The following is a 24,014-nucleotide window of genomic DNA, read 5'->3' on the forward strand; positions in this document are numbered from 1 at the left end:
TAGTTATTTGTGTTGCCATTAAATATTTCAGTGTTTCGAGAGTTTCGGTGATGATAAGTGATTGATCCTTCGATCGCTAATATTTTATTGAAGAATTTGTATTTACACGTTGAGAATTATTACATGAGCAGTGTAAAATGTAATGACACTGACGATAAAAGTACTTTTCATATTTGAAGATGTGGTATGTATTAACAGTAATATAGATCTGTAATATAAACTCCAATTTGATTGGAGAATTCCTATGAAATTTACGTTTAAATTGTAAAATGTACGAAATAAATAGAATAATTGTAAAATAATTAATTGTATCATATAAATTCGTTTACCAGTTCGTAGTTAATAATTTGCTCCAAAAATACTTTATTATAGGTAGAATATTTATGTTTTTGTTTTTATTGAATCAAGATCACGATATCAGTAACAACAAACTGAAGTTGCTAAAGTCTCAACAAATTCAGATTATTTTAACAAATATAGGAAGTACCTAGGTAAATAATTATGCATAAAGTATGATAGATATCAATTAAATATCTATTGAAATGATATATAGTAACATAACATTTACATTTAGAAATTGTTTATATATTATAGTATGATGGTTAAAATAAATAAAAATTTGACCATTAAAATAATTTGTAGACAAATTGAACAGTGTTAATTTTTAGTTTATTACGAAAAGATTACATTTTTTTATATTCCATCCAAGAATATGTGAAACCAAATGTATTATACTTTAAAAATCTGTAAAATGTTTCAATAAAACTCTTTTCGGTGGAAAGTTACGACTGTTTTAGAAGAGCGGCCTCATATTTGGCACTTTTAATCTACCTACTTCTATCTTCATAAATAAAAGATGAGTTTAAATTTAATAACCTTACAAGGCAAATAGCAAAATATAGGTTTCAGTGCCTGTTAACAGTTTTTATCTTAAAATAATAATAGACTTAAATATATAATTTTCGAGAGTTATTTATAAACGTTCTACCTATTCTTCATTTGAATTCGCATTATTTAAGGGGATACTTGATGTTTTCATTGCACAGTATTACAAAATAACCAATACTCATCGTATTGTTCGTATAAACAGTAATTAATCGCTCCGAAATACCTGATCTACCATCAAATTGCACAAATACGTCAACAAGAAACAACTGATTTAACCTGACCTTTACCACACAGATGATTTCATAAATAATTTCGTTCTCCCAAAAGCACCTAATAAAACTCGTCAACGTCAACTACATTAATCATTGACCTCCAAAAACGAGCGCTCCATCAATCAAACTCTAAATACAACTAAAGTACATAGCCAGAGTACGAATCCCAAACAGGGACATTGCCAAACATCTTCCTCGAATCCCATAACGGATGTCACAAACTATCGACATAAACGCAACAAACTCCGTTCCCCAGAAGAACCGTACAACTTCCGCTACCGTCTCATTCTCATGCAACTTTAAACATTCCTGTCACCCGTAAAACACGGTCTCTAAGAACATATTACCAAATACGATTCGGAAACGGCGATCAACTTCGTAAGAACAGAGCACAAGCATACCGGTGAATCGTATCGCTTCGTTCAACAACCTCGTGAAACGAAGATAATGTATGATGAAGAAGGCGAACATAGTATAAGTAGACGAGAAGGGAATAAGAAATAAATGAAGGTACCGCGGCGATATCCTGCGAGCGTCTGAGAGAGTGGAAGTCGGGATCGCGACGAGGCCGCGAGCAAGGGTGGTGTCGAAGGCGGCGGAGGCGTTGGCGTGATCGCGAGAAAGGGCGTGTATCTGCGAGGAAAAGCGAAACGGGTGGCTATACGACGGCGCAAGTCAAGCACCCGTTTTCGACGCCTGCGAACTCGAGCGTAAGGCACCTATGAAACTGGTTGCGACCGCCTACCATCCTATCGAAACGGGCCGGATCCGAAGCTTGGAAGACCTCTTCCACCTATCCACCTAGCGGTTTACCCACCTACGACCTTCAATAACTTCATCGGAGAACGAATAGAGCAAGCCAGTCAAAAGGGGACAGGACGTGGCCCGCGTTGCTCTTTCTTCCCTCCTTTTTTTGTCCGCGCTCCTCTCTCTCTTTCTTTCCCTGTCTCTCCACGCCCCTTTTTATCACGGATTTAACCCGCTCGTTGCATTTGTTTTATCTACACATGCTTCGATTCACTGCTTCCCTGTTTTCCTACATTTTTGTTCCTGCCCACCGACGAAAAAACGTGTTGCCCTTATGTTGATTCACGATTTCGTTCTCGATAATATCTCGGTAGGTGGTCTCCTTTTTTCTTCTCTTTGTTGTTGGACTTTTGCGTACCGTTGGGAATTGGAATAGAACGTGTAAATGAACGATGCGTTGCTGTTTGATCGAGATTTTGGTACAACTAGGGGTTCCGTTTTTGTATTTTCAGGTATAATACGGAGTGAATTGTAGAATATGATGCTGTTGAATTTGATAACATTCTTATTTGTTTTTCCTTTTTTTTCTTTTTTGAGATGAAATGTGATGGAAATATTTTTGTTTGGTATTTTTAAATTGTTTTTCGAGAGTTATGGTTAATTAATAATCTTGGATGTTTCTGAGTGTACTGATTCTGTAACTAAGAATAATTATGTAAAAATTTTGCTACAGAATATTATCTATTCGTTTTATAATAAATTACATACGTAAATATTTGGCAAATTAAATGTAAATATATCCAGGTTTCTTTAGCTTTACTTTCCGAACAACAATTATCCTTAATACCCTTATACTCGATATTTGTTATTATATAAAATTTGTCAGTAAAAAATTACTTACCTATAAGGAATCACCTGCAATAAATATGTTTTCTGCAAACATATAATTTGTAAAGACAACATTTTCTTGCTTATTGGGTACTTGAAATAATGATTGCTGAAAATCCATTTTCAATTCTGAATTTGAAAATTAATTTTTATAACTTGTGAAGTATTATCCTTACTGAAATGATAACGAAAATTAGAAAATTGTGTAGATGCATATTAACAATTTCTGGGAAGGGACTATTAATGTTCACAGGACGGTTACATCTACAGTGCTACGTAAGTTGTCGCAATATTATATACTTCAGGTCGATAAAAACAATAGTGTAGAAATTAAACAAATTAGTCTTATCACTATACGTTCAAATCTTTATGCATTTATTGCTTATAAAGATCTTTAAATTGTTTCTTCCTTTTACTATTTTAACAGGTAGGTAACATGATTGGCTCAATTTTATAAAATAAATTTAATTTAGCGAAATAAATATTTCACAATTCAAGTCGGGCAAGTGTAAGTATGTATGTTATTTTGTTTCTTTTTATAACTTTACGTCTTCATTCACTTTTGTGTTAAATAATTATTTTACGATCACAGGCAGCATAGAAACAGTTCACATCAGGAACAGAAATTTGTTTCTTGTTTATAAATCTAATTACTTGCAAAAACTGTCAATTTACTGATAACTTACGTTGTTTATAATTGTACTATATACAAATATTACATCCTATGTTTTCGAAATGATTCTTAAGCAGTATTTAATGGAAAATGGAGAAGGAACACATTGGTAATAAAAAATGGTATTTACATTTCTAAACCATAGGATTCTTTCTTTTCTTAATTAATAGTATTACTGGCACAGCACAGTTTCTGCAATACTGCACGATGTGTTATAGCTGGTGCCATTTGATAAATAAAATATAAATTACAATATGCATACCGTTTATTGTCAAATTTACATAGGCTGGTGTTATAATTATCTTTGCATAAAATAATTAAATAATAAAGTTTTTTTTAGAAACTACTATGTATTGCAGTTCTATTAAGCTCTGCGTATGACACTTCAGTGGTTGTCGTTATTAATACACACAGTTAATTATTCACTCATAATTCTGTTCTTCTTCAGAATATAGCATTTGATTTAAAACTGAGAAACATAAAGAAATTGTACCAGCTGGGTATTATTTATTACATGAAAAAAATAACTACGCGCCTATATAAATACATGGGTAAGTGGTGTATATAATTAAATTTCAATTTATAAATATTATCATGCTAATACTTAACATTATTTTTTAATATGGTATTGTTTTTATTTAAATTTATTAATTTAGGCGTTAAATTTTGAAAATTTAAAGTTTTAAGACAGTGTAACTTAAAGCTTGTATTTCAAATTATTTTACCCTTTAAAATACAAATTATAAATTACTCAATTTAATATATTCAACGTAAATATTATCAGTATGTAATATCCTAAATTCCCAACTTGTTATTTCTAAATAATATTTACATAGTAGAGAAGGGAAATTAATATTTGAAATATCTGTATATACTTATAGCTATGTAATAAATAGATATCTACTAAAACCTTCGTTTATGTGCATCTTTTATGTTACTAATTTTAAGTTACTAATGATAGCAATTTACTAATATTTCCCCTAGAAATTATAATCTGATAAGTTTTGTTATGTTTTGAAAGGTCTAAAACGAAGAGTATATACTTATAAATAATTAACAGTATAAGTGACGACGTGGAGAACGTAATAAAATAATATAGAAATCATTTTAACACCTGCGATGCGTTACCGTATATGAAAATGTAAAATTAGGAAGCGGTTTCATACCTTGCGCAAATAGTAACGGATCGATGAATAAGCAAATTCACATTTATTCGAATATATTATACGAGAAATGCTTGCAAGGTCTCAAGGGGCATGAAAATTTCAATCACTTGCAATTAAAACTAAAATTTGATATCAGTAATAAATGGAATCAGAAGAATATTTTGTCGTAAATAACATTTTATATACAAAACGTTGATTTTCAATGTTTACTGAAAGTCGTAGAGTCTCAATGATTTTTCTAAATGTAATGTTTAGAAAAAATTTTTCCCTTGGCATTGTCTGCAGAAAATATTAATATTAACTATCTCAACGTTCAGTTCAACATAATTTTAAATACTCTATTCGTACAATAATATGGTTATACTAATATATTATTCAACGACTGAATTATTATTTATGTAAAAGAAATATTACGAAACAGAAACAGTGAAACCGTAACATGGTTTTAATTTCAATAATTTGCATTAGTATATGTACTTATACTCATATTATTAAGAAATTGTTATAAATTTAATCTGCAGATACCTGTCATCATACTTTATGCGGCTAATTTGTATACATAATTCTTTTTTTGTGTAAATTGAAACTCTTTCAGTTGAATCTCAAATGTTGAATTAATTTTCATACGTGAAAAACACATTTTTCCAAGAAAACAAAATTCATGCTCATATATCTTTCTGTAAACTTTGATCTTTTAATCTCAATTTTTAACACTAATTACCTATTACTTGGATGTAATAGGTTTAAAGTAAACGTTTTTTTCGGAATATTCTTCATATATCTTCTAGTTGAATTGTTTTCAAGATATGTTTAACATCGGCAGCAACTTCTGGAATATATAACTTTTTTTGTCTATTTTTATTTAGCGTTAATGTTTTTCATTATGATCATTTAAAATGTCTTTATTATCATTTTTAAAATTTTATTTCAAATACTCTTTTCGTGTTTGCATTTAATAAAAATATACTACACTGTAATGGTATTTCTATGTGGCACTTTTGCTATTATTTTTCTTAGTTTTCTCCCAAATATCTACAATAAAAAATTACAAGTTTTCTTTCCTTCATTTATTAAAAATTGTTCCCCTTGATAATAAATAAATTCCAACTATGTTTTTACTGTGTGGTCATTGTCGTTTTCCAAAAACTATTTATAAGTTATTTCGATAATATGTGCTAAAAATGTATATTCTTTGATTTAATCACAACTTCCTTTATGTTTTCAAATGGTAACTTTAATTAGTTATTTACTTTTATGATAAGTATAACCGTCAATTTCTTCTATGACTTTTTAAACTTGTAAAGCTTAAATGAATGGAAAATTTAGGTATACTATATTTCTTTATTAGAAATATTGATCATTGCATTAACAATGAACACTTTTAGGACGAATCGTTGAACATAATATACAATTCTGATATGCAATAGTAAAATAGCTACGCTATTATGTAGTAAGCACCTCTGAACTGTGGTTATTATTTTGAATATATGTTTATGAACGACAACAACAGATGATGCGAAAGGAAATGTACAACTCTGTAAGCTTCATAATAAACATATTATTTATTTCATTTTATATTATTTATAATAGTCGATGCATTTAATCTATACTTAAATATTTGATATGATTACATCATAACGTGTTTTAGCAGAATAAATTTAATTTAAACTAGAATGGAAGGCACAATTGGTGTTTTCTTCAATGAATAATTGACATACATATGATTTCAGCTTAACATTATACATCATTTGCAGTTCTCACTGCCGCTTAACCTGTTTTTCAGCTATGATTCAGACGAACTAACCAGAAATCGCAGTGTTTGTAGGTGATAACATACAAATTAAAGCAGAAGTCACGTGAACCGTATATTGATTAAAAATTAAACACCTTAATATGTGGTATTATTCAAATAACACGAAACACTTTTCTTATTTCGCTATTATCGAGCTAGCTCGCAGTTTATTTGCGTGCTAGAAAGTGAAAAGCAATGCAATTCCTTTCTAAAATATTTCATGGCCCATACGCACCCTTAACAACTTTTAGTAACAGATATAATACAGGGTGTTCCCAAAATATCAATACAATCGAGACAGAACTAATTCCACATAAAAAGTAAATTAAAAACATTGTTTTTAATTTTCCAAACAAGGAAATTGTTTGAAATGTTATTACCTCGGACGTATCAAACGAAAAATATTATTCTATGTTCTCAACTTATTTTTGTCCGCTGTATCATCTCTTACCAGATTGTACATTGATTTCGTGAACACCCTGCATGCATTTGAATATACAATTCCTCTTTTCTCGTGACGAAACCGACATTATTTGAATTCCATATTTCAGGTAGTATTTCACAGAAAATTTGCGTTTGTACTTTGACTGCTAGTTCGAACATTTGGAATTTGTTTTAATCAATACGAAGCACCAACAGATATTGTCGACTATCCTTAATTACGAATGCCTAGAGACTCTTATTATGCAAAGTACAAATTATACATCATCCTAATTCATTACATTCGTTCATACATATTGTTTCCCTCTAAACAACCAAACAAAATTAACAACATCGATAGCTTAGTATTTTAGAAGTGGCTTCTAACGATAAATAGTACTTCAATGCTATAACGTTCTTTTCTTTTTGTAACAGAATAGCACCTTCGTGTTCTTACGCGAGTATTCTTACACAGAATAGTATATATGGCATTTAACATGTTATATCAAGTAAACGATTGCTTCATCGTGATTCATCGAAAATAAAACCCCAAATAATGACTGTTGAAAGTGTTACTGATGTTCACAGTAAAACGGACTTACGTTCGTCCTTTCCCTCTATGAGACTTAAAATAATTAAAATTAACATATATTTAATGAAAGATAGATTAAACGGACGATATACCAGGAAAAAATGTTACAAATTTATAGTTTCGTCATGAAAAGAAACAATAATGCAAAGTATAATTATTTATACTTCGACTTTGTAAGGCGATCCAGGGATATGTTCGTCGCCCCATTTCACGAGAATTATGTATTCTCCTCTCTCGCGAACCATGTAGCTTACGTTGTAATTATTTCGGCCCGTATGTTTCATTGTGATTTCGTCGCATGGTCCTTTGGGTCCATAGACCGCAACATACAGGATATTATTGCCTGTACAAAGAAATAAATAATTAGATTACACAAAATCTTTAAATGAAAAAGCTACTAAAATACTTGAATTAAAACGATTTGACGTTATTACAAGTAGGTTTTAAAGAGTAATTTATTTATTGTCTATTGAACAAAAATATATTGATTCCTTTGTTGATAATGTGAAAGTTTTCGTTCAACTCTATTCATAATTTTTATGAGGAGTATAAATGGTAAAAGCTTGAAAAGTACAAGTAATAAAGAAATTTTAACAATCATTATATAGTTCCTTCAAAGATATGTAATACTCATTTCATAGATCTTTCCTTAAAATCAATATTTATAGCATTATCAAAGTCTCATTATGTATTCAGTGGAAAATATTTGAAATAAAGTTACTGATCAGAAATTATGGTCTCATATTTCTTTATTTTAATTTCTTTTTCAACTAAAATAGTAACTTGTTTCGTCAATACCCTGTGGATACAGCATAATCAATATTATTTTAAGATATGAATATTCTTTTTTAAGATTTCTAAAGTTTAAAAATTCAAATACTTCTTTTTGCTTCGTATACGCGTTTTTACGTGCGTTCCTATCGATGTATGTAACCTATGCACAGCGCTGTTAGCGAGTTGCTATCTTTCAAGGGGTATTTCAAATATTATGTGATTATCTGATATTGGAACGTTCATTGCAATCTTATTACTTTTCACTGTTATTTTATTTTAGTATGTAAGATTATGTCTTACATCGCTCTCTCTCTCTATACAAAATGTTTCATAATATAAGAAATATCATGAAAATTAATATAAAAGAAGAAAAGAAGAAAAAACCAGATAACATTTAATTATAGAATATAACATAAATGGTGTACCACTAAAAATTATAATTACTAAAACAATAATCCGTTTTATTATAAACATATCAATTCCCTAATTCTCTATTGATTCCTAATGTTTCTAACGTTGCAAAATAAGTATATATAAACAATATATATTTTCATATTGTGACAGCAATGAATATTGCATTGACTATTGTTGATAATATTTAATCTTCATAACAGACCATGAGAAATTTGCCTATTAAAGTTGTTAATACACTATATTTAATAATATTTGTGATACTTTACCAGCATCTCCTGCGTTCACAACAAACTGATTTTGTTTTCCGAGGTATGCTTTCTTCAGACCCATTCCCTTGCTTGTCACCTTACTAGCATCTGATTTGAATAATGGTAAAACTGGCCCCGTTTGTTTAGATTTCGAAATTTTTTGAACAGTCTCAACAACAATCGAACTTGATTCCTGAGCACCTCTCTCGGCAAGATCGGCTCCTGTGCGAAAAATAAATTAACAATTTCGTTATAGCCAGAATATTTACAAGACTTTTTTCTAGTGTATTATTTTTCTAGTTATTTTGTTGATAGGTTTCCATAGAATTGTTTTATATGAAACGCAACTATGCATATAAATTGCTTTTATTTTTGGAGTAGAAAACATTTTTGAAATTGAAAATATTCAACCTTCGAAACTAAATTTTTCAAAAATTATATATGGAAGATAGAAAAATTGAGAATTTGTATTTAGCTGACACAAATTTATACGAAATGTCTATGGGATTCTGAAAATCTCTAGAAATCATGTTCTTAAAAGTAATAACACAAAATTTTTTGCAAATTGATCAAAAGGTTTAGGATTATGCCAGAAACATATTTTGCAATCATTCAACTTTATATAAGCATATATAAAAAGTTGAAGATTTATAATATTATTATTTATTTAAGCCTCATAAGATAGACGTTTTTAATGATTTCATACCTATTCATTTTTCTAAATAATTTTTCGATAATACTTCTGCACGATGCGTTAATCTTATTAAATCTAATCGAACACTATTTTTCATGTAGTATTTTATCGATAATTCTTTAAAATAATAAATACTATACTTTCACTTTCACGTAGTTTCCTTTTAATGACATTTCATTCTTCCAAATTTTTCATACATGTAAATTCTATCGGAAACTGGGTAAAATAAATATTATTTCTACTATTAACCATCCGCCGACAATATGGACCTATTATAGTCAGGTTTAAGTTTTCATTAATGCGAATTCCGCAAAAATCTGAACAAATTCTAACATACTATTCGTAGTCTATAATTTAATATACAAATGACACTTCAATGAAATCTTCACATACCTCTGCAAAAATAATTAAAAGTATTCCTGAAGTCTTGAAACTTCCAAATCGCTCGAAAATATTTACAATAAGAAAACTCGTGTTGAATAAAAGTATGTAGCAACATAAACAACTAGATAATACTGTAACATGTAGTTACAATTAGAGAATAAGCATCATCGTATAAAATGCTAAAAATTCTCGTGGCAGTCAACGTATAAACGGTCCACATCGCCGGCGAAGGGTTAAGAGAAAAGGGTAAGAAACATACTAACCAGTACACGGCACTTTGAATGGAGAACCCACAATATGGTATCCATTGTATTTGACGCTTATGTAATAATCACCGGGTACCAAGGGCGTGTATCTGACCTTATAACCCTCCTCAACCTCTGTACAGTCCATCGCGACTTTACTCGGTCCGTCAACTGTTACATTGAGCGACCCGCTGCCAGCATTGCAAGTATCAATAATGAAGTCTGTTTTCTGGCCCGTTTTGATATCCTTCAAACCATTTCCAAAAGCGTGCACCGCAGCTGGGTCCGCGTCCACTTTGCCAACCTTCACGGGAAATGGACTGCCAGCTATGTGAACACCGTTGAATTTCACGTGAATATTGTGGATACCGTTCTCATGGGCCATAAATCGCACGGAGTACGTGTCAGTATCGATAGCCTGGATGAAGCAGTCATCTTCTGTGCCACTGGGAGACACGATCTGTCAAAATAATAGAATTTTTTCAATAAATATTCGAAATACTAATATTATTTATTGCTTCACTTAATAATACCAAATAATTTTTTTGTTTTTGAGAACTACGATAGTTTTCAATCAATCCACTGTTCCAATTAGACTACGAGCAAATGTAGTGGTTGTAAAGGCTTGGTGAAAGCAACAGGATTTGTATTCCTCTGTATTTTAACTTTAATTGTGTAGGATCTGGCTTTAATGACTTAACGATTTAAGAAGTAAAATGAATAGTTAATAATGGTATTATAATTTCAAGGTTTATTATTATATTTGATTAAGTTTGTAGTTTTACTGAATTTTAAAGTACAATAAAAATATATAAACTTGTTAAAAAGAAAACATTACTAATTTGGAATTTAGAATAATATAAATATGAAAGAGAAATCCTTTTATTAGAGTATTTCTCCCTTTAAAAGTACCTACTCCTTCTTAAATGAACTTGAAACTTCGTAGAAAAAAGTTGTCAAAATGATTATCTTTATTATTATATATACTCATTATTTTAAACCATATAATTTAAACACCATCTAGTATTTGACAGTAAAGTTACCTAGTGTTAGGCTTTCAATTAAACTAATGAGGTGTAGACAAAAATAATGATGTAATATCAATACGTAGATAAAATAGAACAATGTTAAGTGCAGAAATTATTTCGATTCATTATAAAAGGAATTCACCATCCATTTACAAAAAGTTATTGAAATGTTCGCCATTATTTTGAGTGGCTATGCAAGTACCATTTCTGAGACAAGAACTGAAAATTCCGAAATGGCGAAAGAATCTTTAAATTTAAAGTAGACTAGTAATTGGTTAAGTGGAAAGGCACTAAATTATATAGTTTGTAGAGATAATATAAAACGAAAGATTATTCTTCATTCAAAGAAAGTTCATAGATATCAGTCTAATTAAATAAAAATTGAATAATGAAAATAAAAATATTATTAATTTAAACATTTTTATTTTTAATGAAAAAATCTAATTAAGAATATTAAAAATATCAATATACAGTGAGAAAGTTGTTGAAGTATTTCTTCCGCCGCAATAATTAGGAAACATTAACACCTAATATAAAAAAAAAACATTATCTAATATCTGGTTAGATAAAAGTGCATAAATTGCGGCTCCTTTCTTCTAAATATTTATAATCAATAACACGAGTAAATTATTTAATTACATGTGACCATTATGTACGACGAAAACGGGAACTTGCCACCCACGCAGTATGATGTGGCGTCGTAGTTTCACAAGAGGAAGTTATTTAAAGCGCAGTTTTCGCAAGGACTTAGTCACTAAAATGATGTAAGTTTCTATAAAGGCCGAAGGTCTTTGAAACGTTTTGCTATAAAATTCTGTTTGCCCCATAAAAATATCGTAAAATGTATCCAAATTCTATTAGACTGATGGATAATAAAGTTTCTTATAGTCGCTGCGCGCGTTGTACTGAAACCACCGAACATGAAAATACAATAAACATGGTAAATGCATTACCATGACTAATGTTTCCTCAAATAAAATCAAAATAAAGTTGAAAGAACATTGAAAGCTATAAAATCTACTCGAACTAAAATAATCTTGTCTTCAATGCGTTGAACGGCGACTGAATTTCTATTACACGAACGTAATAGAAATATGAAAGAGATTGTAGAAATACGATATGTATAAATATATGCCACGAGACGCATGCCTTGTCTATAAACTTCATCCTTAAACCAATTAATTTTTTTATGGACATCTCAATGCGAAATTATAATATTAATATTAATAGTAATTCGAATATTAATTCGAATAGTATTTGTAAAGTTATAAAAATGAAGCAATAAATGTTTCATAAATTCATTAAACCCAATAAAACCATGAAAAATAGTAATGCTAGAAACATTCATCATTTCACATTTAATAGTCCCATATTAATAGTTAGAAGCTATTAATATCATTATTGATTAGTAATATTATCAAAAATTATATTAATATTCATAATTATTAATATTACTAATACTGATTATGTAATTATCAATAATATCAATATCAATATAAGTATTAATGGTCTATTATAATAAAATCAGAAGATTTAAAAAAGAACAGAATTCTTAAAATGCACGATAAAAGATATAAATACATATAAGTACGAGGGAACAAACGTTACCTTTGCGTCGAGTTCACCCTTGGCACCGTTTTTGCGAACAAGGAAGGTGGCTGGCTTGTCTGGTTGCGCGCCGGATTCTGGGAATTGAGCAACTTCCAGCTTATGAGCATCTCCCATGGCCGGTGATATGTAAACTTTATGCGGCGAGTCAGGGATATGTTGGTCATTGAATTTTATTCCTACCCGGTAGTCTCCTGAAAATTAGAAACAATCGATTATAACGACCAAGTTCCTCGATCCTTCGGACTTTAATAAAACAAACGAAAAGAAAAACAAATTAATATAAAACAACAGATCAATACGATGTTTCCATATACGAAGTTTAAGTGCCACGTGTACAAAGTGTAACGACACGTTTCATCGGCTTTAATTGATCGACCATCATCCCATTCAGACTAACCATTGTCCTCGCATCCGTTCGATTCGTTTCCTGAGAGGATAATCTGCGTGGTCGCTGTGAAAGTGTCCATCGTTTGCTTCCGCGTTTCCGCCAAAAGTCAATTTCCGATATGTCGAGACGAGAAGGGTAAAATCGATTCAAACTGACAAATTTCTTTCAAAGATATATGTGTAAACGAACGAAAGGAATATGAACGAAAAGAAAATGGCAATTTAAATATATTAATTAGCGACGAATAGAATAAGTACGGGAAAGTATGAAGAAAAATCGAGATAATTTAAGTGGGAACGAGAAAACGAGGAAAAATGAGAGTTAAAGTTACGAATAGATCGGCCAATAAAAGGGAGAAAGAAAACGAAACATGAAAGAAGAAGGGATGGAGAATAGAAAATGGATGACTGAACGCAGCTTGTTCGCGAACCACTATTTTCCTCAGTCTGATTCTAACTTCTGATTTCGATTCGTCCACGTTTTCTCACGTTCTTGAAGTGTCCTCTCTCTCTCTCTCTTTTTCTCTCTCTTTCCCTCTCTCTCTCTCTCTCTCTCTCTCTCTCTCTCTCTCTCTCTCTCGCACGCGCTCTGTCGCTCTATATCTCTCCTTCTTGCCCTTGGAGTGCGCGTCTCTCTCGCCCGCCGCGTTTGATGCACACTATCCAAATATAACAACTACGCTAATTCAAATTCTGCAGCCTTAGCCACCAAAATATGAATTCAGTTTGGACGCAAATACAGACGAAGATATTTCTAGTATGGCCGAGAACGATCTTCGTATACTGATACTGAAAAATACAGTGTATTCTGTTTTTATAAAGATATGTTTTCGCCCACTGTGATCTAATTGTGTTATATTAAATTGAATGTATTGAATATTATCGCGTATTTATACTGTAAATGTTTATTGGTTTCGAGTTTTCGAATTGTTTGGGACATTCTGAAATTACTTGGTATTTATTTGGCTGTTATTAAATTCACGTAGATCGATAGACTAAATTTGATCATTTCAATTGTGATGTATATATTGTAGTTGTCATTCGTGCATCGAATATTGTCACTGCGAAAATTGTAAAAATTGTATTTTTGTACTTTTACTATTGGATATTAAGTGTTTTCTTCAGTTTATATACATTAAGTGTTTAGCATACGTCTGTATTCTAATTTTATTGTTTTCCTACATTATTTCTCGAAAGTACTTATACAATGAAAACAGTCGAGGAATAATTAACTAAGAATTCCATCGTATAATTTTCTATTTGATCCTTCAACAATATTTGTGAATGAGGTATTGTTACATATACGTGGCTCCACTTTCGTAAACGCCTTCCACGAGCCTCACTCACAGAATTCAACCCTTCCACACTCTCTTTTACGGCTTTAGCTGTTCATATCACTCATCGCTTGACTCGCGTGCCTTCAAGGAAGCTCTTGCTCACGAATGACCTACTTTAGGCATGTCCAAACTAAGCTCCTGAGCTTCGAGTTCCTTTCCCCACTCTTTGCTGGACCTATCAAGTATATAGCACCTTTCGTAGAAAGAAAAAGAGTCGGATCTCGATATCTCAAACTTCTATGACTCGAAAATGTCTATAACTCGAAAAGATTCTAAGTTCTCTTTTATTCAGCTATAGAAATGTCTATAATTCGTAATAAAATTTGAATTGTTCTACTCATGTTCAGTACGTATAATAGAACCTCGATTATCCGAATCACTAGCTCTCGCGATCTAGATCATTCTTACATTGCAAATACAAATTGAGGAATTTTCCTTCGAGTTTCCACTTATCCGGGTTGTTAGTTACTGAATTAAAATGACTAATCAAAACATCACTGCATTTTACCTTCATAACTCGAATTGAAGGGAGGCCAAATTCTTATAAGTTGCAGCATCACCGTTTAATAACAACTTATAAGTTGAAGTTACTACTGTCACTTTTACTGATTTACAATTTGTACAATTGCAATGTATCTTCTTACGGAAACTTAAACTCTTAAGTCTTTGTAATTCGAAAACTCGATAAGTCGGAACCTATATAATTCGAAGTTTTATTGTACATAAAATAATAATATGTAATAATAATATGTATACGTAAATATATAAAAAAAATGTTTATATGTGATTTATATAAATATATATACATATATATTTATATGTATCCTTGATAAGTAAAATACTCTCAACGAATATGTAAATTGCATTTTATCATTTTTCGCGACCACTTCGGATACCTTTGATCCAAATAATTGCACTTATTACGACAAATATAATTAAATTATTTCATTCAATATATTTGTATTTGAAAACAAAGATGATTGCCAGTTTTTGGTGTGTTTGCTGTTTGCAATACGTATCACATTTAAGCTATTTAAATGAAATCTATTACACACGAAAGAACGTATTAATTTCAGAAACATTGTGTACAATGCAGAGTGTAGAATTATTTTTAAATCCATTTGAGGTATTCATAGAAAAGCGGAATATCAGAATCTATGATTTAGAAATAGAATTACTTGATTTATAAGCGGATGCATTATTTCATCTAGGACAGATACAAGAGAAGACCTTTTCAAGTTGTCGCCCAAGAAGTACCCACCATTGCGTAATTTCAGTTGGAAAATGTCTTCGATGTTTGCTTTAACGTATATAGTGTAGGATCAGTTATGAATCAGACTTATAACGGTTCGATAGAATCATATTCCAAATAAAATTTAATTTCTACAAAGAAGGGTTTAAAACGTGATCCTTTTCAATAAAAATGGAATAGATTATCTTCAATTTGTAAATAGTTTTTAATAGCAGTAACGTGATATCGTTTTCTCTATTTCAGGTTCATGAGCATGGATATTTGAACTTACCGAGTAAAGGGATGCATGGAATGTGTTACCCCCGCCCCCAACTTTATGTCAAAGCGACAAACGTTTACGTTGCATAACAACAGTGATTTTACTCTAAGCTTGATTCATGAATGTGCGTTGTTACACCGTTTAGCAGTGCCAGAAACACGAATGTGGAACATTCATGAGTTTGGCATGATGGAAAATCATTTGGCGAGTGCGAATGGCAGTGAAGATGACTCTCATAATGATACTTAACTTCCCATATTTTAAAGTATACTGTTATTATTAGGATGATGATCTTCATGAACTCGAATTTTTAATCGTTATTAAATTCGAATATTTAAGAACGTAATTAGAAAATCAGAATTAGGACGGGGAATGATTTTTCTTAACAAATATTATAAAAAACACTACATTTTGGATATTTTATACATTTCTTCAAATCATGATCGTTCTATGGAATTTTTCACTTTCAAATTTCTTATAAATTCACAAAGGATTCGTAGTTTAGTTATTATGATATAATACTTTATTCATTATATGAGCATATCTGTCTTTTAATTAGCCATGACAATGAATAATTATCCCTTCTGATAAAATAATGGCATTATTGAAATCAAAGGAAAAATTATTGTACACAAATTTATATCTTTTTAATAGTTGACTTCTGGAGGAAATAACTTCACTCACTAAATTTTTATTCAAAATTCCCGAAATAAAAGAAAATATAATTTATAGATTTGATTTTTTATTATCATTCTTATCGATTAATGAAATATTATTTTAGAGAATACCTTCTAAAGGTAAATGATCTTTATCTTGTTAAATACAAGTTAAATACAGAGTTCAAGTGAGAGAATGTCATTGGAAAATCAATGGTTACTTGTTCGATAAATAAATCTGTCTTGGCGAACATCCATACTTTAAATGACACTTGAATGCCGATTTGTGTCAATATATTTCATAATTGTCATATTGCTGGCACTTTATTACTGTATTAGTAATGAATTATTTAAACTTAAAGGATCACTAGAGAATATTACAAGAATAGGTTCTAATTAGTATTTCAAAAGTCGCAATTATGGCGATCATTCATTTGTTAATGAATTTTATATTTAAAATTAATAATTAGATACCATGTAAAATTTTTATCAAAATTTATTGAACTATTTTATTGATTTAAACATACGTTTAATAAATTTTAGAAGCTTCTCCAATTTTAATATTCCGATATTCGCAAATTTTTTTAAAGTTATTAACGAAATACAGAATTTAATTAATTATATTTATATAAATCACATTTGTCACCTGATTTATTTACAATAAAACCTAACAGAATGAAATACGAAGCATAATATGCGGTTATTACCCTATATCAATGATAACAATATAATATTTAATATATTTATATGATTAAATATAATTAGCAATAATTAATTATGTAATAATGTATTAACACGGAAGTACTTATAATACACAATTCATCACTTCCAAATTGGAAACGATTGTAATGTTATTATTTTCATTATGACCCGTGTGTCAGAAGTTGAAAATTGCAAATTGCATATCAACGGCTTGAATGTTGAATAACAAATGTTCCACATTCTATTTTCTACTTCATTATTCCGTTATATGAATCGCACGTAAAAGGTCATCAATATAACATGTAACACATATTATGCGCCCAAAAACTCAAAAAACATAAAAACTTACCAGGTTCCGAGACAACGTAGCTAACATAACAGCTACCATCCTTCCTGTCCTTAAAGTCGATCTTAGCCTTGCTAGGTCCCTCAACCGAAATAGCCAGAGTTCCCGCTCCAGCCTCTCTGGTCCAAACGTTGAATTCGCACGGTTCGCCTTGTTCACCCCTTTCCAATCCAGGCCCGCCAGCATGGACCCTATGCGCTCCGCTATCCCTCAGTGGGCCAACGGTGAACTGGAACGGTGATCCGGGGATGTGCATTTCCTTGTAGCGCACGGACACGGTGTGCACGCCGAGTTCCTTAGGCACGAAGGCCACTGCGTACAGACCATCTTCGACCTCTTTGACCTCAGCATCCTCGGTCACCCCTCCTGGAGAAGTGACGGTGGCTGCCAAATCGAAGGACGTGATGCCTGGCATCTTGAAGGTTAGCTTGCACTGGCTGCCCACTTCGGTAATGGGCACGGCTTCCCTTTGTCTTTGAATCTTCTCTCTCTGGCGGTTGCTACCTTCTCCGGACACCTTCACGGTGAAAGGCGATCCCTCCACGTGGTGATCAGCGTACTTCAAGTTCATGATGTAGTAACCTGGCTCCGTGGGCTTGTAGAAGATGTTCAGAGTACCGTCTTCGTTGTCCTTGCATTGGATCTCTGCTTTGCTGGGGCCTTCTATTGATAAGGACAGACCGCCGAAACCAGCGTTTCTCGTGTCAATCGAGAATGTGTTCTCCACGTGGGTTTTTCCCTCTTTCAAGCCGGATCCGGACACCTTCACCTTCTTCGCGTCGCCTACTTCGCGGTCGGACACGCTGATTTTGAACGGAGAGTTTTGGATATGGTTGCCCAGCTTTTTCACGGCGACCGTGTGCTCGCCCGCCTCGCGGGGCGTGAAAGAGACGCACATGTTTCCGTTCGGTGACATTTTCAGGAAGCAGGGTTCCTCGAGGCCACTCGGCGCTGTGATCGACGCGTTCAGGGATCTTATGTCGGAATCGGTTACCTTTCCTGGTAATTGAACCTCACTGGACGCGCCCACTGAGATTTGGTTTCGTTTTCGACCCTCACCTGGGGAAGGTAGAAGAAAGTTTGTAATGAAGGGTCTGTTTCCGTTTGTCCGTATGGTGTAAGCGGTGGTAAATTGAATTATAAATTGTTTTCTTTAGAACGTACCATAAGAAATAGAATTGCATTATTAAATGCGAAGTGGTTGCATCAGTTTCAAATTAGTAATAATAATTGTAATAATATTATTATTTGATGAGGGTGAAAATATATATATTATTTGGGCCTTTCACAGTTTGTTGAGAAACAACGTTTAATTATGTTTTCTTATTTTTACTTTTTTCTGATATCGTGAATAATGTATTGTTTTATTCTTTTTTGTAAGATGTTCAAAATTAATTTGAAATTCTTTATAATATTGGATATAGTATAAAAATAAAGGTGTGAAAATGTATTACAAAATAAATATTATTTATCTAGCATTTAAATTAATAAGTCATTGTTATTTTATCAGTTTACGAAAATAGACTATTGAAAAGAACAGAAAAATAAAGTATGCAAAATATCCAATATTATTGGAAATAACAGTGCAGAACATCACCAATCTCGGTTGTTTAAATTAAACTGTGAAAGGTTTGAGTGAGTAATTATCATTTTATAAGTGTTTCAGGACAGAAGAATTGCAAATTAATTGAATAATATATGGCAACGTTCATTGTTGACTGTGAATATACAGGGTGTCCTGTTAGATATTGTATAGTACACTCGGGGAAAATAAATATACATCATCATGAAAAAATCGAAATTGTGAAATAAAATTGTATGGTAAAATATTTGTAAAATATCAGACAAAAAGATTATATAATATAGTTTTATAAAAAAATTATCCCTGCAAGATAGTCGTATAAAAGATTTCTAAATTTTGTGGGAAGTTCTCACAAATATAAACTTTATTCTGCAATTTCGATTAATTTTTTTCCTTTCTGTTGGTATAACGATTATTTGTAAACTCTGTATGAAATGAGTAACAAAATTAATATATAGAAAGAATGAAAGCAAAGATTGAGAAAGAAAGCTCAAAGGAAAGTTGTTGCTTAAACATGCATGATAAAACCATCGCTTGTGTTTGACAAGCGATTTAGGCATACAATGTAATAATACAGATTACAAAAATAATAATAAAACAAAATATAAAATAAAATTTAAATTAAGACTAAAACTCTACAACTCTACTTCTAAGTAAGGGTATAACTTTGGAAAATCATCGGACTAATTCGAACGCATGAAAAGGAGGCCACATAAAAACAAAGATGAATTTTTCTGATTATACTGAGTTTTCATACTTTTACTATTACTTATTATTACACTCTTTTATAAAAAAAAACGAGACAAACATATGTATAACAGCAATTCTCAGTTGGTATTCCTTGGACACTAATATTCTGTGAACTCGTTACAAATATTACGAATATAAAATTTATCTGAGATTAATATTTTCTTTCTTCATTAACCCTAATAGGACCACGATGTGACTTTTAGTCACATTTGAACTTTTTACTTAAATTTTTTTATTATTTCATATTGCATTTCCAAAAGTTTATTTCGGTTTTTAAAATTTGGACCCTATAAACAAAAATAATAACATTTTAAACATTCCTTTGATTCTGATAAGTGACAAAGAGTTACATCATGGTATGATTCGATATAAAAACACGTGGTACGATTAGGGTTAATCATCTCTTTTTTCATTGTCATATAATCTGGAAATCATGTTACTGTACATTTTTATTGTTAATTCTATGACCTTGATCTTTTCGATATATTTTATAATAAAAAAATGTTTAGTAACAGCAGAATCACTGTTATATAGCACAACGAACAATTTCAGGCAGCATGAAAAAGTGAAAATAGCATGTAATAGGGATAAACGATAGTTGTATATGAAAAATGAAAATTCTTAACCCTCGGACAGCGTATCCTGAGTCAATGTTGACCCACATTTTTAAAGCCTTTAACTTTTCACCCATTTATAAAGTAAATGTACCAATAACTAACCAGCTCCAGTTATAAGAACAGTATATTTATGATATAAACATACATATGTTTGTATATAAATATAAATATAAATATTTAGTTACTATATAACTTAATGAAATTAAATGTTTATATTTATATTTATAATTATATAACCTTAATTGATTACTTATTGGTACTATTTACCTTATGTTCGAAAAAATCTCTAAAAAAGTTAACAAGTAACAATTTCAATGGTAAAAGACTTCGCTGTTCATGAAGTCTTTAAAAGCGTTCGCATTCTGAGGATTAACGTGTAAATAAGTAAATGTACCTACAAGCTACGAATAGGCAACATCTATTACACACATATATAATAGGAAAAGCACTTATGATCAGACATATGTATGTATACATATATATATATGTATGTATGTATGCGTATAATGTCACTCACATCTATCACTCCGAGAAGACAATTGTTCTGTTCAAAACTCAGTTTTCCAAAAGAATACGACTTTGAAATACTTTAAACAACATTTCCTCAAATAACACGCATAGTTCTAGTTAACACAAGCTGCATATCGAAAGCAATTGGTACACAGTGTATGTTTTTATGCTTCCTATTCCCATAATGACACAAATACGAAGAAATGTCTCGAATATCGCTCATTATCACAAATACTCCGGCAGCAGTACCTCAAATGCTATATAAGAAATTTCATTAACATTTAATAACATATAAAAATACTTTTAATAATAAAGAGTATCATTTCCTTCGATTAATTCATCACATTTCTCACGATACAATTAAAAAACAAATATATTTAAAGACGTAAAATGTATCTACCACTACATATCTCTGTAAACGGAAACAGTATAATACCGAGTGTTCCGTGAAACAGCTTTCATCAATTATCACGGATCACCTTAGCTCCGAATATTTCACGAATGAATGTAGAGAGATGTAAAATGTTCAGGTGGCACAAAACATTGAATTACATAAGCGTGCAGTTAGCTTGATTCGAGTTTGTCTATACGTTGAAAACTGTGAAAAATTCGTCCATACACAGTTAGAATTGAGGCTAGTCTAGATAAAATGCTTAGTGAACGTGAATGAAAAGAATGAAAGCTAAATGAATTATTAGTTAGTAAGATGTTACGGTTAGACTTCTCACAGTAAGAAAACCACAGAGAAATTAATCGATATGTATTGTCGTCTAATATATTACATACAAATCAAATGACATACGATGGAGGTGTATGTTACACAGGTTAGTAAAAGAAATATCTATAGAAATAAATGAATGTACCGGTGATCTTCGCAACATACGGGCTGCCCTTTATATGCTTATCTCCGAATTTCACACTAATTTTGTATTCCCCTGGAGCAGTCGGGAGGTACGACACGGAAACGGTTCCATCCTTATTGTCATGGCAAGATATTTCTGCTTTACTAGGGCCTTCCACCGCCAAAGAAAGGCCGCCTGCTCCAGCTCCTTTTGTCGATATTACGAAATTTCCTGGTTCACCGCATACGCCGTACACCAAACCTGGCCCGTACGCCGTCACATAACCACTCGCCAGGGAATCCACGTGAAATTTAAACGGAGAACCTAACAAAGAATTAAACAAGAAGACATCAAGAAATTGATTTCTCTTATAAGCTTGCTTCTAGTCGAGACAGCATATATTACAACGATTCAGGAAATAGACAGCCATGCAGAGGCGACTCTTCCATAGGGGTTGCAATGTTGCAGTAAAATTCTGCAGTACTCCATAGTAAAAAATGAAAGTTTCTCTTATAGTGGAAAATTATATACATTTATCTAAAATCTGTCATACCTGTATAAGCTATGAATGATAATACACCCGTCTCTCCATTTACGCGGAATTACTTTTACGCGGGTACATTATAGCCCATACGTTAACAGTAAACGTACCAGCACTTTATATATATAATAATATTTCCACTCTAACCAACTAATTAGTTATAAAATGAAGGCAAACAAAATTGAGCAAGCAAATTTTTCTGGATTGATAAAAAATTAAATGGACGAAATAATATAGAGAATTTTAAATCAAATTTTACAAACGGTCATTTACAACGTTCCTTGCTGCGTGTACCCTTCGTGGTACACGCGTGATTTTTGCAAGGAAACATTTTTTGTGAGACATATTGGCAAAGAATAGCGATACACGTTGCGAAACAACGAAAACGTAAAGAAATGATATCAAAATATATGTAAAAGTCACCAAAAACTTGAATGTAACATAATATTTCATTTAAAAAATCAGTGCACTTCGCGAGCAAGATATAATCGAAATTTCTGATGGCATGGAATGTGTTAAATGCATGTCTGCCATTTCTTCATTCGAATAACTTCCCATGTTCACTTTACACGCAACATATCGCAATAGTCTAACACCTAATCAATGCTTCTCGCGATTTCTTGAGATCATACGGTGTACTAATTGTAAGCGGTAGTGTTTACATAGCATAATTGTATAAGATATCGAGCTCTATTTGTAAATAGCTCGATGGAATTCGGTCAACTATCTCCGTTTATACCAAGAGCGTTGATATAGTTTGTCAAAACTTTAATTCGCTGTATTTCGGAAAGTAGGTCAAATGAGGCATGTTTATCTGAACGTTTTTTATCGTTTTAATATGCCGAAGCCACCCCCGAAATATTTCCCACTTATTCTGAGACACTCTGTATAGAACGCTCAAGATTCTCGTGATAGTCAACGTGTTAAAGCAACAATCTGTTGGAGAATATAGTAACGGTGAAGACAGAGGGCAAAAAGAAGTGAAAAAATATGAGAATTGATATAGTTAATCGGTATAAGGGTGTGGACGGAGGTTCAACGTTGAAAATGGTATGAAGTTAAGCAAATACTGAAGAATAGATGGAATAAAGACGGCGGAAAAGAAAGGTGTAAACTTAGAGAAGGGGAAGGAAAAGGAAGAAGTTCAAAAAACGAGATGAAGTATAAAAATAGGTGTCTGGAATGTAGCACGGCTAGTTGCAACGCACAGCAAAGGAATTTAAATAGAAATGGCAAGTGCCAAGTAGGGTGGATAAATAAGAGGAGTGATGGGAGAAATAGTAACACGAATCAGAAATGAGACTGAGGAGGATAGTGTAGAGAAAGAAGAAAAAGTGGACGGAATTATGATACAGGAAACAGTATGAATATACGAAGTGCAGAAGATAATTGTGAAT

The 24,014-nt window shown here is 31.6% G+C and overlaps 1 protein-coding gene across 12 annotated transcripts in view; it reads right to left on the bottom strand.

Moving 5' to 3' along the window:
* Nucleotides 1-6,177: 6,177 nt before the first annotated feature.
* cher (filamin A protein cher) overlaps nt 6,178-24,014 on the bottom strand; it is a 107,635-nt gene continuing 89,798 nt past the window's right edge. For all 12 annotated transcript variants that reach the window (XM_031978063.2, XM_031978062.2, XM_031978061.2 and 9 more), the window contains 6 exons: nt 22,098-22,400; nt 17,779-18,834; nt 12,834-13,027; nt 10,216-10,657; nt 8,893-9,096; nt 6,178-7,781 (listed from right to left, as the gene is read on the bottom strand). In XM_031978063.2, coding sequence (XP_031833923.1) covers nt 7,597-7,781; nt 8,893-9,096; nt 10,216-10,657; nt 12,834-13,027; nt 17,779-18,834; nt 22,098-22,400 — 2,384 coding nt within the window. In that variant the 3' untranslated portion in view covers nt 6,178-7,596. The remainder of the gene's footprint in view (nt 7,782-8,892; nt 9,097-10,215; nt 10,658-12,833; nt 13,028-17,778; nt 18,835-22,097; nt 22,401-24,014) is intronic.

This window comes from Nomia melanderi, chromosome 8 (assembly GCF_051020985.1).
Source record: "Nomia melanderi isolate GNS246 chromosome 8, iyNomMela1, whole genome shotgun sequence".
NCBI classification, from domain to species: Eukaryota; Metazoa; Arthropoda; class Insecta; order Hymenoptera; family Halictidae; genus Nomia; species Nomia melanderi.